Raw genomic sequence first — 15,215 nt, 5'->3', positions numbered from 1 at the left:
TCCAATTTCTGGGTACTGCATCAAGTCATGAAATAGTGAGACATGCGGCAACATCCTGCAGCGACTGACTGAGCCATCCCGACCCACGTCGACCTAGGGCAGGGGTCTTCCAACTGTGAGGCAGCATTCCATAGAGGGGCCTCAAGTGATCCGAGGGGGGAGGGGAGGCGGCGCCAGGCTCTGGTCAAAAGAAACATTATGCTTATGACAAAGCTTTGCTTTAAGGGGAAAAATGAGCGGCAGTGAGACAATCTGTAATGGTGATGAATCCTATGATTTAAGAGAAGAACGGGGTTTTTTAAACTCTGGAGGCAGTGACCCCTGACGAAGGGCATTTCATGCCCGAAATGCATTGGGTGTTATTTAAACACTGCCTTCTGACGAACTTCGCATCAGTCATGTTCTTATAAGAGGTCCGGATGGGCACAGTCAGAACAGCAGAAACTTGGAAAATAAAGGCGTATGATATTGAGTGGGGATGTTTAATTAAGAACAAATCGAAGAAGAGGAGTACAAGGATGAACGAAATCATTTGAAAGCGGTTTAAAAGGAACGATTTTTTCGCCAATGTGGCACATTTCGCAGTGCGTTTGGTTTCGGGCGCAGACACGCCCGGTATTCCAGTGATGTCAATCTGTAATGGGTCATCACTAACATCTTTTGTTATTTCTATCCTAGCTGGGAGCATGAGTCGAAAGGGGAGGGAGGTGACTCCAAATAATCTTCAAAACCCTCACCCTGTTTCTGATAATCACACTGTGGATACATTTATACGTCAGTAAGGCCTGGCTGACCAGAAGAGTATGTTTATCAATAATGTATTTGATTGCATTTTTTAAAGGGGTTACAGAGCTCAACTGCAATGCTTGAATAAGTCTAAAGACATTTAACCATTGCCAATTTAATAGAATAATTGTGAAACGTTCTGAGGGGGGCCCAATATTTTTTTTCCGTTTTACACTGGAAGGGAAGCAGCTTTAAAAACTTTGAGGACCACTTCCCTTGGGCATTGGGCGCCCGCACACCTTGAGCCGGCGGAGCCTGCACCTCAGCTCCTGTAACAGGCTTCTGCCGAGTCTCCACTCCTTACCTCTGGAAGGTACATATCCAGGCTGTGCCAGGTGGTGTGGGTGGAAGTGGAGAGCACTGGGCTGAGAGCAGGCCACTTCAAAACACAGCCTACTGGGGAAAGTCAATCAATGACCCAAAACCAGGTCAAGATTAAATATCACCTCTAGCTCCCCTACTGCGCCCCAACCTGTGCTACTGCTGAGTGCTCTGAGGCTGAAGCGGCACCACGGACCGCGCCACAGGGCAGATGACAGTGGCTTTCTATGGTCACCTGGGCGGCACCTGTTGACTTGGAGGCAGTCAACTTTGGTAATGGTAGGTGCCCTTCTGCTTCTCCGGGCTCTGCTCTGCCAACCGTCCAGAAGCCATATACATAGGGGCCCATCTGGTATTACAAAATAAAAACACGGCATGTAGGGTTCAATGCCAGTACTGGCACTATCGCCAGCCCCTACACTCACGTCTACCCCCTACGGCCCCGGCCGCTGCTGAGACTCCCACTTCCTACTGGCTCTTGAAGCCTCCTCGCGCTTCCAGTGCGCGTTGAGGAATACTTGCCATCTTCTGTAGCATCCCCCAAACAGGAAATTAAACCAGGATAGTGTCTGGTGCAAGAGCAGCATGTGAGGAGCAATGAATGACCAGGGGCCCGGCTTTCACAGATGCAGGAACCCTGGGCAGGACTTCCTTTAACAAGCACTCGTCTTTCTCTTCAGTCATTGGGAAACTCAACAGGCGTCTGTAACTTCTGCAAACGGTATTGCCTCGAGAACATGTTAAATGTAATACTTCTACACGTAACTTTTCCCAATTAGTAATTCCAAAGTAAATACTTTGAAAAAGAAATAAGGTGTTTTTCCAAAAATATATTGCAGTAAGGACCGTTTGAATGGGGTGCTGTGGTTAAAGTATAGGAGTGCAAAAGTACTTGGTAATGGGGTAAAGAGTTTTTGATAAGGGGTTACGATTATAGGGTTCATGGTATGGGGCAATAAAGCGTTGGTGCCTATGGTTAGGGGTTGGAAGTAAAGGGTTTTAGGAGATAAGAGTTAGGGGTTTAGGGGTTACGGGTTAGGGGCACGGGGGTAAGGGTATGTGGTGTGGGTTTAAAGGTTTGGGGTGTAGGGTGATGGGCTAAGGTTTCAGAATACTCAAAACGGGAATCTGTGCTGACTTTGAGGTCGCACATTGAATACTGGTGTCCCCACTCAGCCTTTCATCCGCAGAGGTCAAATGTCATTGAGTTTGCTAACAATTAACATCGGGTATTCAGTGCCCCCAGGGATAGATTAATGCGTGCTTTGTAAATCCACATGTTTTGTAGTGCACCAGAAGGGAAAGGGTGAGAATATCTACGGGTACACTAACACTGGCGAGAGGAAAACAAGAAAATAGAACGGGTAGGGGATGAACTAGGACAGGCAGGGCTCGGAGAAAGAAAATAAACAAGCCATATGATCCAGGAAAGCAATAAAGGCTTTTTTTCCTTCACAAAGCTAATTCGCCAGAATATATTAGACTTCTTGGAAATACCATTATATTGAATAAAAATCGAGTAATCTTGAGAATTTTGCGTACGTTGCTTGTCTATGTGTACATACGTGTGTGATTATATCTTGCTAGTATGTTTGTGCACTTTGCACCAGTGTGGCTCTGCATGTCTATCTGTACATGTACTCCGACAGGCAGACAGACTTACAGCCACGGCAAAGAGTGTTTACCAAATGAGTTCTTTCACTTTGCACAAGTGACGTCTGAACATTCTTCCGCATGACGTGTTTTGTTTTATTATTATTACGCCCCAGGCTTCGATGTGACCTTTACATGGGGTGAATGTGTCTGTTAAACGGATTGCTTAGATTGACGTTTTCGCCACCCATTTCCAGTAAATCACAAGCTCTATTTATTAGCTTGGTTTCCAGGCAGCAGGAACGGAGCCTCCCATTTGTCCAAATGCACATATGCGATTTACAAGATAAGGGACATTCCTGTGACACGGATACTATATCCCTTCTCTGTGTGGCACACTGCCAAAGAACACGCCTGCCACGCCATGCTTACCTTTAGAAAGTGCTTAAAACTATAGGACGGCGTTTTATCATAGCCGTATCCGTGATCTTCTCGCTTCTTGCAGAAAACGATGGCTTTTTCGTAGAGAAAAAGGTGTCTCTGCATTGGCTTAAATCGAGCAAGGTCCTTCATTTTTGTGGGTCCCTTCTTGTGCCCCGTCCACACGCTGAAGGAGCCCTGCATCAGCACCTTTCCAAACTCGTTGAAGTCACCCTGGAAGACAAGACCGCAACAGGGAAGTGACGTGCAATCCGGTTTATTTACCATAAAATAGTGCACCTTACACAATACTTTACAAAAATGATGATCATATACGACAGTGTTCAATAAGCGTTAGAATACAAATGTACCACAGGTCTAAACAGCTTTTTAGTCACGCAATATATTGAGATTTCAAATGAATGCACACTTTCGGTAGCCAGACGTGTTTATAAAACATACTTTCTGAGCTTACTTAAGGCCATGGGCCTGGAAAAATCAAACAAAATCCAGACACGGCAGATAGCACGCAGGGACCTATCCACAAATGATTGAGTTATGGGGCAGATTTTATAAAAAATATCTTTGTGCTAGGGGTTTTTGTGCCTGGTGGGGATGATAAGGATGAGTTGGGGACCAAAGTAGAGACAGCCACATCACCACATATGCACATCACACAGTTCAAAACATTGATACACTGTAAAGACTAATTTACAGAGGTTTTTTCTCACCTTCAAGCACAACTAACTTGTTCTTAATCATTCTTCGGTCTGTTTTCATGGAGATTCAGAGGACTCGCAATTGACTCTCAGTCACCTCCAGATAACCCCCAAATACCATCATCTCGCCTTCAAAGGCCCTCAGCCCTCTAGACACATCCCATTGGTGCTGCCTTCAGCGCCCACAGATCTGCACTGAATCAACATGACCCACCATAAAACACCCCTAACCAGCTTAAAGAGATATTTCCTCTGTCCTTAAAGCTTCTAAGGATTTGTCAGTCTTTAGTCAAATCCATCTCGTCATTAAACAATCCAGTCATTATTAGGCACACCTTCAGAAATCTAGATGTCACATCAGATTTCAATCTGAGATTCTCTAACTACTTGCAGACACTGCTAGCAAGCCCTTGGTAACTCCCAGCCAGCGCACAGAGATAATCAGTCTTCCTTCAGACAACCACAATTTACTCACAGAAGGTCAGCCAGATCTTTGAAACATTTCAGCAGGCTCTCATAGATTCTCACCTGTCTATCTCAGAAGGGCCCGCCATCCCTCAGAGTAGTCCAAGCCAACCCTTTGATTCCACATCTAGACAAAGCTAGCTGGACCACAGAGATCATCAACCCCCCGGGGGCCATTAGGCACTCCTTCAGCTGGCCTTCATACATCCTCAGAGATTTGGTGCCTAAATGGTATTCACACTCTTCAACTGGTCATCAAAGTGCCCTCAAAGGCCCCATCTAAATGATGGTGCTACTGCTATAGTTTTTCTCACCCCTTTTTCTTGTGGAGCCACAGCCAACTTTTTCTACACACACCATCTGTTTGTGTGTTCACAGTTTTTTCCTTCCACGGACGTTTGTCACTTCACTCACTTAGCTGTTGAGCTGTGTGTGGATATCTTTGTGGTGTGTTGTCTCATACCAGTGGAAACATTCTCTCTTCCTGTGGGTAAGACTAGTCCACTTCACCTGGATCTAAAACCATTAAAAATGATATCTGGTCTTGCTGTATCTGTGCACACACTCTGAGAAGTGTGCAGCACTAGGAGAACCACCAGAATGCAGGTCCAAGTGTGACAAATATTTTCCACAAACCCAATTGCACCTAAAATGTTATTGATACTGTGTAGGACAGACAAGTCCATTAACAAGTTGGTTCATAAGGAAGGTCATTGGGTGGTAGGTAAGAGTGTCAAAGCACCATAGAAATACAGGCCTCCTCTGATTCTGTTCCAACTGATACTTCTATCAAACACAGACACACCAGTTCCGAAACTCCACGATTCCATCACACATTCCACATTCCCCCACCTTCCACACACACAAGTCCAACCAACAAGCTCAATACTAAATACCTCCCTTGTTTGGAAACAAAGCACATTACAAAGACGACAAACTAGGTCATCCAGAACAAGTATCCACAACTGAGAACACACACAACAATCCTAAAATATATCCTGGTATCTGGCAGGTACTCCACTAATCGTTAAACCTCTATTGCTCACACCACCTACCTCTGGTCATATCCAAAACATACCACATGATTCCGTCACTCAGCCTCTCTGTATTAAAATCAATATTTGTCATTTACACTCGAAAACACATTCTCCTCAGAACCACTCTTTCACATGCCCTCAGGGACCTCCTTGTCCATGACCCCTTTGCACACAGATACTCTTTCTAGACTCCACACTTTTCTATCCTGAACTCTCACCACAGACCTTTGACAATCTTCTGAGGCTCAAACCCTATGGAATGGTCCTTGGTAATTAACCCTAGTTTCCTGATCTAATCAATTTCCCACACAAACCATGGGTAGAATAGCACTCCTACAACCACGAGATGCCCACTCTATGGCCAAGTTGGTTCATAACAACGTTTATTAGCTCGTATGTAAGGGTGACAACGTGTCACAGAAATTCCAGTCTCAAATTCCCTTCCAACTCATCCCCCTTTCAAACACACGCGCACGTTCCAACATTCCATGCTTCCATTCAACATTCCTACACCCTCCTCACTTACACGTTCCATTACCCAGCTCTACATCACACACTGCCACAACCAATCAGAAGTACTAGTTTGATAGAAACTGTTCCGATTTATATGGGCATACAGACACATATGTAGTGTTCTTTACAAGGGTGCTTCAAGATGCTAGCATAAACTCCGAGAGTTCAGAGCCCATCTAAATCCTGGTGTTATAGCTATCTGTTTCCCTGAGTATATTTTAAAATACCATTAAGGTGTCTTGTGTAAAATGATAAGAATTATTTCATGGGGCACCTGCTTTCGATAAATCAGCACAATTCTACCTGGTATGTAAAAATAGCCTTTGTAGTGGAAAAAAAAAGTCCAGACTACATTTCAAAAAGGGCACTCAAAAAGACTCTCTGGTACAGGAAATTACATAATTGACAAATGATTTATGCACAAGCACTAATGATAAAACTGTCAGATACACACAATTTGTGCCCATTTTAGCCTTAAATAACCGTCACCTCTCTTGCCTTTATACGGACAGTCATCACAAGGTTTTTTACCTGGTGGTAATTGCCAGTGCAAACCACAGCTTTACTGGTATTAATGTATATATGGTACCTGCAATTAAGGTTTTGTGGATAATTTCCTACTTTTTGCTCCAATTTCCCCAATGGGGAGAGGATTTGTCCTAACGACTAGGGCGGTCGACCTTGAATCTGGGGAACTGGGTTCGAGTCTCAGCAATGACGCTGAATATCCTGTGATTCTGGGCAAATCACTTAATCTCCCCGTGCCTAACACAAATGAATGTGTCCTCATGTAATGCAACTGGTGCTTATGTAAAGCGCTCTGATACCCGATTTGTGTCAAGTTCGCACTATATAAAACGCTGTAAAATAAAATAAATCTGTAAATCAGATGCAAACATACCTGTCACAAGGGAGCCTGTGCATTTGCACTGAGGTGTTTTTTTGCTGCTTATTTTATCTTTTCTTTATGATGGTGTAATTTGTGAATGGTGCTGCATTATAACCTTCCACTGTAATTATGTGACAAATGTTTTTGTGCAGAATCTGCAAATATGGTACAAAAGGGGGTGGTGATGGACGGAGCATCTGAATCAATCAAACACTCACACCCAGTCAAAAGATCTGGGTTTAATCCATCACCGTTCTTTAGCCCACTCTGCCACCCCAGTTCAGACATGGCTATATGCCAATCAGTCTGACCCTGTGCCTCATGGGAACAGTCCAGCCCGAACTGCCAAGCCATGTCTTCCCTGGACCGGAAACAAGCTTCCGAGGACCAGTTTCTGGCATTCCAGACGTCTTCAGCCCGGCTTGCTTGAATCCAGTGGCAAAGTGAGCAAGGGACTCACGTCTGAGCATACCCTGCCACACTTATGGCGGCCAAAAGCGGTACAAAAGGGGGTGGTGAGGCACAGGGTCAGACTGATTTGCATATAGCCATGTCTGAACTGGGGTGGCAGAGTGGGCTAAAGAACGGTGATGGATTAAACCCAGATCTTTTGACTGGGTGTGAGTGTTTGATTGATTCAGATGCTCCGTCCAGACCACCCCCTTTTGTACCGAATCTGCAAATATGGCACTACCAATTTATGGCCCTTCTCCCTTTTCATAGAACTTAAAACGAGCCTGTAGTGTTGTAGCAGTATTTAAAATACACCTTTCTATATTCTGTCAGTGGTTCTCTTTTTGTGCATTATTCGTTTTCACAGGTGTCTATGTTGGATATTCATTCAAAGAAACCTTATTTCGGTGAATGTGACCTAAAAAGTGCAGCATGTAAAAACATTCATTTGTGCAAATACATCAAAAGAGTTTAAAAGATAACATTTCAAGAAAGTTAAAAACATTATAGACATTACTTAGTGATTACATTAATTCCATATTAAAAAAGAAGGGGAAAAACGGAAAGTGCGATCGTTACACACACAAGTTTGTGGAAAGTGCATAGTACAATAAATAAATAAATAAATAATTTAAGTAAACAACTTTGATAAAAAGCAACAGGAAAACCCTTCAGTACATAATAGTATGCTATGATATAGAGGAAGATTATACCAGATAGCAATAGTAACCATATCATTTACTATAACGTATCCAATGAATCGTTAGATGCTTTCAGTAAAACCCTTCTGGTGCACCACATAGAAAACAGGAATCTTGCAACTGAGTACACAACGGAGATATTGAGGTCATACTTCATTATCCTAAAGACTTCAATACAGCGCCTACTACCCAGGTTCCTGCAAATCTGCACCAACCATCTTTTCCTCGCTTTGTTATAGCCTGGGCAACTAAAAAAAACATGCAACTCTGATTCATCAGGGTAATCACAGTCAGGGCACCATACCGCATTCTGGGATCTCCACTTCGATGTGAAACAGCAAAGAGGCGTGACCCCAAATCTGAATTGCAAATAACATTTTCTTGCAGTCACAGGTTTAATAAGATCTAACACTATCTCAAAGTTAGCAGTAGCTTTTATTTCCAGAAAGGCTTTAGTTAGTTTGCCTGTTTTATAACTGGTATGGAGTAAAGCCATTCTATAGTTCTCATAATGAGCCTTCATTTGTTTCCTGGAAATTAATGGACAAGCCAACTCTGGTTGAGCCCAGCAATCCCCCAGGCCCATGTCTATTAGCAAATGTTTAATGTGGGCAAACGAAGGGAATCTAACAGCACCCCTCGACTTCAGGACTTCAGACAATTCTTCCTTGTATGGGAGAAGTTCAAGAGTCGACCACAGACGGCGCCAATACAGTAAGGGTTTAAGACTCAGCACCTCTGCTATTGCCATTAGTCCTGCATCTAATCGAAGTGGAATTAAAGGAGGTCTGCGCGGGAGCCTATATAGATTCCTAATATAGTGGTTCTCAACCTGTGTTAATGGCTCGGAGTTAAGATGACCCCAGAGCTCTGCGCCATATAATGCGCCCCCTCGTGCCTGGGCCCTGTACATTTCTAGTGCTGGGCTGACAGCACTCTTGCTTGACTTATTAAATACCTTCATGATGTCCCCTGAGCCAATTTTAGTGTTGACTTCGCAATGTGGGCCCCCCAATCCATAGTTTCAATAATGGTGATGTCTAGATAAATAAAAGATGAGACTCTTTCAAGGAGCTTACCATTTAGTGAAGGGTTTGGACGGGTGCTCTTTGGATTGTTAAACACCATACATTTCGTTTTCTGTAGATTTATCTCTAAGCCTCTTTCCCTACAGAATAACTGAAATCTATCCAAAACCCTTTGAATCCCTATGGGTGATTTGGCTACCAAAAGGGTGTCATCGGCGAACATCATTGCTGAAATTCTATGAGAAGCTAATTTTGGGGCATCTAAATCTCTTTCTGATGACAGGGCATCAATCAGGCCATTAATATAGAGGCTAAACAAAGTTGACGCAAGACCACAACCCTGGCGTACGCCACGGTTAATAGGTATGTTATTGCTAAGGTTTTTGTAGAGCTGTGGAAAAGTAAATTTTGCCATGTTCTGTGTCCCTACGTGTCCTCCATCTTATGTTATGTGTGCATGATTAATATGCATATGTATTCCCCATGTTTGATTAAAGACGCAATTATAGTTGTGTCCATCTCTAGTATGCCAGTTTCCAGTTCTCGTGAAAGCTACGAGTATCAGGCCTATGTAAAGTTACGTTGCCACGTTTCTCAGTGTGCACGTTATTTCATTGTAAAGTCCCCGTTTCTAGGCCTCGAAAGGGCCCGGACACCAGATTCAGCTCCTGTCTTCTGAGTCCTCGCTGAGGAGCGATACAGCCCCCACCTGTATCCTCGACCCTTCACTTACTTCCTGCCTCGCAGTGCCCGGCTCAGCCTGGCTCTGCCTCTGAGTCTGCCAAGAGTATGTTATGATTCTAGTTATCAGTCCAGCCCTCCTTCTCTGCATTCCTAAGCTACTGAATCGCATCAATAGTTTCCGTCATTTTCTAGCCTTTACGTCTCCATGTAAGAGAAATACTGCATTTAATGGTCATTTAATATTCTTCATCACGCACTACATGTAGAATAATGCATGCACCATTCTTAGAGTCTGTTAGCCTTTACCCCGATAACTTTTAGTTTATATCAACATGTTCTCTAAACATCAGATACTAGATAGGGTTTAGGTACATGTCGCCCTGACTCTCCAGACTTCAGTCTCTGCTCCTAGCACAGAGTTCATAGCCCCCAGCTTCTCCTAGTAACACGTCATTGTCAGTTTGCGCGCACCATTAGGTTAGAGGTCCCGGCTCCTTAGGTAGCCCCCTCCATGTTTCCGCCCCATTTATGACATATTCTGTTACGTTTACATCACATGTCTATGTATACGCCCCTGTTACACCCATTTTCACCCTTATCTTTCGCGACTGCTATTGACCACACCCACTGCTCCGCCTACTGTAATTCATTGTAATGTAACTGTTTTAGTATATATATTGGTGCACTGTTATTAAATGTTACGCCGATCCTGATCCTGCCCCCGGCAGCGCTGCCATCCTGTTCCCGTGCAGGTTGTCCTGTTCCTGTCCTTTATGCTGTATTAAACCTGCAAACTCCTACTACCTCGAATCTTGACTCTTATTTATTGAGCTATCTGTTATTGCTATGTCCAGTAAAACCTAGATCCGGTATTATTTATTTATATACCACATAATGGCGCCCGAACAGGCACTTGCCCTTTCCCCACGCGCCGGTGAAGCCACGCCAGCCCCCTGACCCTCTGCAGCCGTGACGGAACCATACCGTGCACGTGCAGATATTTCTGCTTCAAGTATCCCTCAGGCCCACGGAGGAGATGGAGGTGGCGGTCCAGCATCCAGACGAGGCGGTGGAGGAACGCGGCGAGTCCCGACCAGAGCCCAAGCCGAGAGTCCAAGGTCCGAGGTATCCGGAGGCCCACCCGTAACAGAAGTCCGAAGTTCGTCCGTCCGGCGTCGAAGCAGTCCAGTCCAGTCCGAGGCCTTCCGTTCTTGCTGCCCGGTGAGTACCATTGCTGGGGTAGTATCTAGACAGGGTCAATCTAATTGACTCTGGTCCGTGGGTTGGTGGTACACAGACCCAAAACGAAGTGTCCACTTCGGTGGATGCGGGTCCTGACGTGTCTCTTTATGAGACCGGTAAGTTTCGTACTGTTTTAGCAGTACATCTAGTTTCTGTTCTAGTCAGTTCTGTTCTCGAGAAAATTCATGTATTCTGTTTTCAGTATTCCAGGTAGTATTCTGTTCGAACTGTTATTTTAAAATGTTCTTCATGTATTTTAATGTCGTGGTATGAATGTGGAGTAATTATCGTGTTCATTGTGTATTGTATTGTGTCTAGATTACAGTTCAGTCATGCCTTTATTCTCGAAATTACGTCAGTTAAAAACCAGAAAAGGTCTGCTAGAAGCAGCAGTTCCTGTCCCGCCTAGGGACAGTCCAGGTCATTTTATGTATCAGAAGCATGGCATAAGTGCCATATTATATCTAGATTTATGGGTAGAGTATACCAAACAGTTAGAAGAAAAGTATAGATGGCCCGTATCAGGTACGTGGGATGCCGAGTGCATCATAAGAGTAGAAGAAGCATTATGGAAAAAGAAAGCCAGACAGTCACAGAAAGATGCCATCGAGTTATGGCGCAAAGAATCTCATAAAAGAACCGAAAAAGAAATCAGAAAGTCAGAACTAAGTAGAGAATCCTTAGAACGAGCCAAGAAAGGGAACTAATCGAGATAGGTGAACGAGTTAAAACAGAACAGTCAGACAGACAGAGGCATGCCCTTATTAAGGGTATGTATCCTCTTCTTGCCGAGGGCTTGCCAAAAGCGACCCCGGAGGCATCCAGTAATTTTCCGCCACCACTAGTTCCGACTAAGCTACGTCACAAACCGACCGCAGCTGATATTTTTATCTCGTCCTATTTGGACGACACAGTCCCGGAATATGCAAATCCTGTTCCGCCAGTCCCTGTAAATCAGGCAATTCCTGCTCCCCCAGACACCGGGGCACCTCTTGCAGTACCTGCTACGGTACCCCCGGTCCAGCCTACATTACAATTTCCCGCCACGCTAGTACGAAGAGTATCAGTCGACGATTCCAGTTTAGGGGCCGCAGGAGGAGGTCCTCCTGGTACCCCGCCACCGCACCAACGTAGAACGTTGGCCGAGTTACATGAATGTGCGTTACAGCGTACGCCCAAATTTAAGTCCGTTGCAGAAATCCGACGAGCTCTTACTGAATGCCGCTATGATCCAGTTGCAGGTGATGATAGTACAGTAATATATTCCATCCGTGTAAGACGGGTGACCGGGTATTTAGACACCCTACCAGATATGAAAGGAGATCTAGACAGAATATATCGTTTCATCCGTACAGGGGATGATCCAGAAAGTATTGGTGAAGCCATGTCTCAAAGGAAAGCTGAGATCCAGCTCATGATATTAAAGTTTCTGATTAATTGTCTAATAAGAGAACAAGATTACCCAACTAAAGATCCGGCCGAAATGAAAATCCTGACAAGGTGGAGTGATAATATAGCCGAGGGTAAACACAAGACTATCAGTAGTATAGAGAGTATGTACAAGAAAATTCGTAAGGAAATACTAAAGTTACACGAACAACGTAAAGCAGCACAAGTGAGCGAGAAAGAGAATGACTCTTCTACTGAAGAGGTAGAGGACGAGAATCCCATCAGAATAGCGTATGTAGGAAAATCTAGATTTCCAGACCGACATTTACGTCTAGACTACAAGAAAACTGTACATCATCCAGCACCAGAACAAGGTTCTCTGGAACAAGTATTTCAAGCTACCGATCACATTCTGAAATCACGAATCGGTTACAGTGAGTTAAGTACTATGCATGAACAAGAACTAGTCCGATCAGCGGTCCGATGGATTACTGATTCTACCACTTTTCCAGACGAAATAGTGGCACAAATGTTTCTGAAACTGCCCCCAGCCGAGCAACGACTGGTGGGTATGTATATGATTCAGCACCTCATTACTCTGTATGAGGGTCAACATTCTGATCCAGGTCCGTTACACGATGTCCTGAACGAGTTACTCCAGTATAGATGGAAAGGTCTAGGTACCGATTTAATTAGTGTTATTCTAGAACAGCGCCACAAATATAGAACGTCTTTGAACCCGCATTTTGTTCATGTCTCACCTCCAGAAAGTAAACCCTTTTACATAGACAGACAGAATCCGTTACGAGAAGTACACCCAGTCAGGACAACAGATGGTGAAATGCAACGAGTGTTTGTTTACACTCCGATTACAAAGATGGAACTCTTAGAGATGAAAAAGTTGATTCCCTGTCATGATAAAGATCCAGCAGGGTTCCACCGAGAATTAAAAGACATGCTCCGTATGGGAGAATACACGTATCCAGATATAATTAAAATGTTAAAAGTCTTATTGCCCGCAGGGGTATACGAGAAACTCAAGGAAAAAGATTGGGAGGTGGGAGAGAAGAAGATCGATTGGGCAGTTCTAGAAGCTGAAGATAAGATACGAGTACCAGGTACCGGTCTAGGAGAAAAATGTAAAGAATTACCAGAACTGTTAATACAAGTTTTGCCAAGATTATTAGCCACTAAAAAGGAAGACTGGGATGCAATCTCAGCCTGTAAACAGAAACAAGATGAAGACACTAGTGATTTTTATTCTAGATTCGAGAAATGCTTTAGTATCAACAGTGGCCTCAAGACAAGTAGCGAGTCATACCCTCATCTTTTTGTTACTAAATTAGTCGAGAATTCAAGTCCACAAGTTAAGAATCGAGTTTTGAAAGTCGAAAGTACCTGGCAAGCTAATACCCCGTCCCAGATGTTACAGATGCTCCAGTACCACCAGAATAGAATCAGAGAAGAACAAGATACACGAAAGAAAACGTATGAAAGACACGAAAATGAAAGTACTGGTTGCACAATCTATTCCACAAGACAGTCAGAAGAGGGGTACGAATCAAGCCAGTCATCCTGCAGTTCCCGTTAAAGGGACATGCAATTATTGTAAACAGCCAGGTCATTTTATAAACGAGTGTGCAGTTCTGAAACATAATATAGCTACCGGTAAGACTAAAGAAAGACCACGTCCGCCTAGACAAGAACAAGTTTCACAGACTTCTCAGCCACAGAATGCACAACAGACAGTTCCAGCACCGCAGCCTATTGCTGCAACACAGCATGTTACACAGCAGATGTACCAGTATGCACAGTCCGAGTATCCAGAGTATCAGCCATATTCATGAAACAGCCTAGAGAGGGAGGTAGGCTTGCCTCTCATCGAGATACCTGTAGATCAAGAGGGTCCCTATGTTCATAGTCAAGTATTAGGGAAAGACAGAAAGTTTTTGATTGATACAGGGGCAAGTAGGACCACCATCAGTCACGCCGAAGTTCCAGGGGCTCCGCTCTCAGGCTCTAGAAATGTTTCCCTTGGATTTTCAGGAAAGCCTATTGTAAACGAGATATCTAAGCCAGTTACTCTAGAAGTAGGTCCATTGTCCCGCACTACTGATCTGTTACTTACTAAGTCATGTCCAGAAAATCTGTTAGGCATTAAAACACTGAAAGAATTAGGTGCAGTCATATGCTGTTCCCCAGAGGGAATACGCCTGTTTCTACGTGACTTCAAGGGTCACTATGTATTACGAGATTTTGATCCGAGATTGTCTAATGTTCCGCAGCATCTATGGGCACAAGGTCCAACTGATGTTGGTTATATGCAAATCACACCCCATCGTGAGACTCTCAAGCCAGGTGTAGTGTTACCACGAATCAGACAGTACAGATTGCCACCTGAGGCTGTAGCAGCCTTATCCAAAATTATTGACGAGCTCATCGCTCAAGGAGTAGTTGTAGAAACTGACTCCAATGTATGTAATTCTCCGATCATTCCAGTCATGAAACGTACTGATCCAAATGCACCCCCAGTATATCGATTAGTGATTGACCTACGAGAACTTAACAAATGTATTATTCCCCAGTACCCAGTTGTCCCAGATATCTCTTCCCTATTGACAGCCATTGATTCCGAAGCCTCATTTTTTACAGTCATAGACCTCAAGAACGCGTTTTTCAGTGTCCCCATTCATCCAGACAGCCAGTTCCTTTTCGGATTTTGTTTAAATGGAAGGAGCTATATGTTCACACGAGCTCCTCAAGGTTTCACAGAAAGTCCTAGTATTTACAGTCAAGCACTTAAGAGACAACTAGACAATATTCACATGCCAACTGACACTGCCCTGCTCCAGTATGTCGATGATCTACTGATCACAGCCCGTTCTGAACGTGCTTGCGAGCGAGCATCCCTTACAGTCTTGTATTTCCTAGCCGAGATGGGGCACAAGGTGTCCCCTTCTAAGCTTCAATTCTGT

General features: G+C 44.1%; 1 protein-coding gene across 1 annotated transcript in view; it reads right to left on the bottom strand.

Annotated features, from left to right (window-relative positions):
• The window catches only part of MCF2 (MCF.2 cell line derived transforming sequence), a 1,062,111-nt gene that overhangs the window by 171,252 nt on the left and 875,644 nt on the right, over positions 1-15,215 (bottom strand). The window contains exon 22 of the mRNA XM_078688611.1: positions 3,133-3,354. Coding sequence (XP_078544737.1) covers positions 3,133-3,354 — 222 coding nt within the window. The remainder of the gene's footprint in view (positions 1-3,132; positions 3,355-15,215) is intronic.

The sequence above is a fragment of the Lissotriton helveticus genome, chromosome 4_1 (assembly GCF_964261635.1).
Source record: "Lissotriton helveticus chromosome 4_1, aLisHel1.1, whole genome shotgun sequence".
Classification (NCBI taxonomy): domain Eukaryota; kingdom Metazoa; phylum Chordata; class Amphibia; order Caudata; family Salamandridae; genus Lissotriton; species Lissotriton helveticus.
This window is presented reverse-complemented; position numbering and strand designations above follow the sequence as displayed.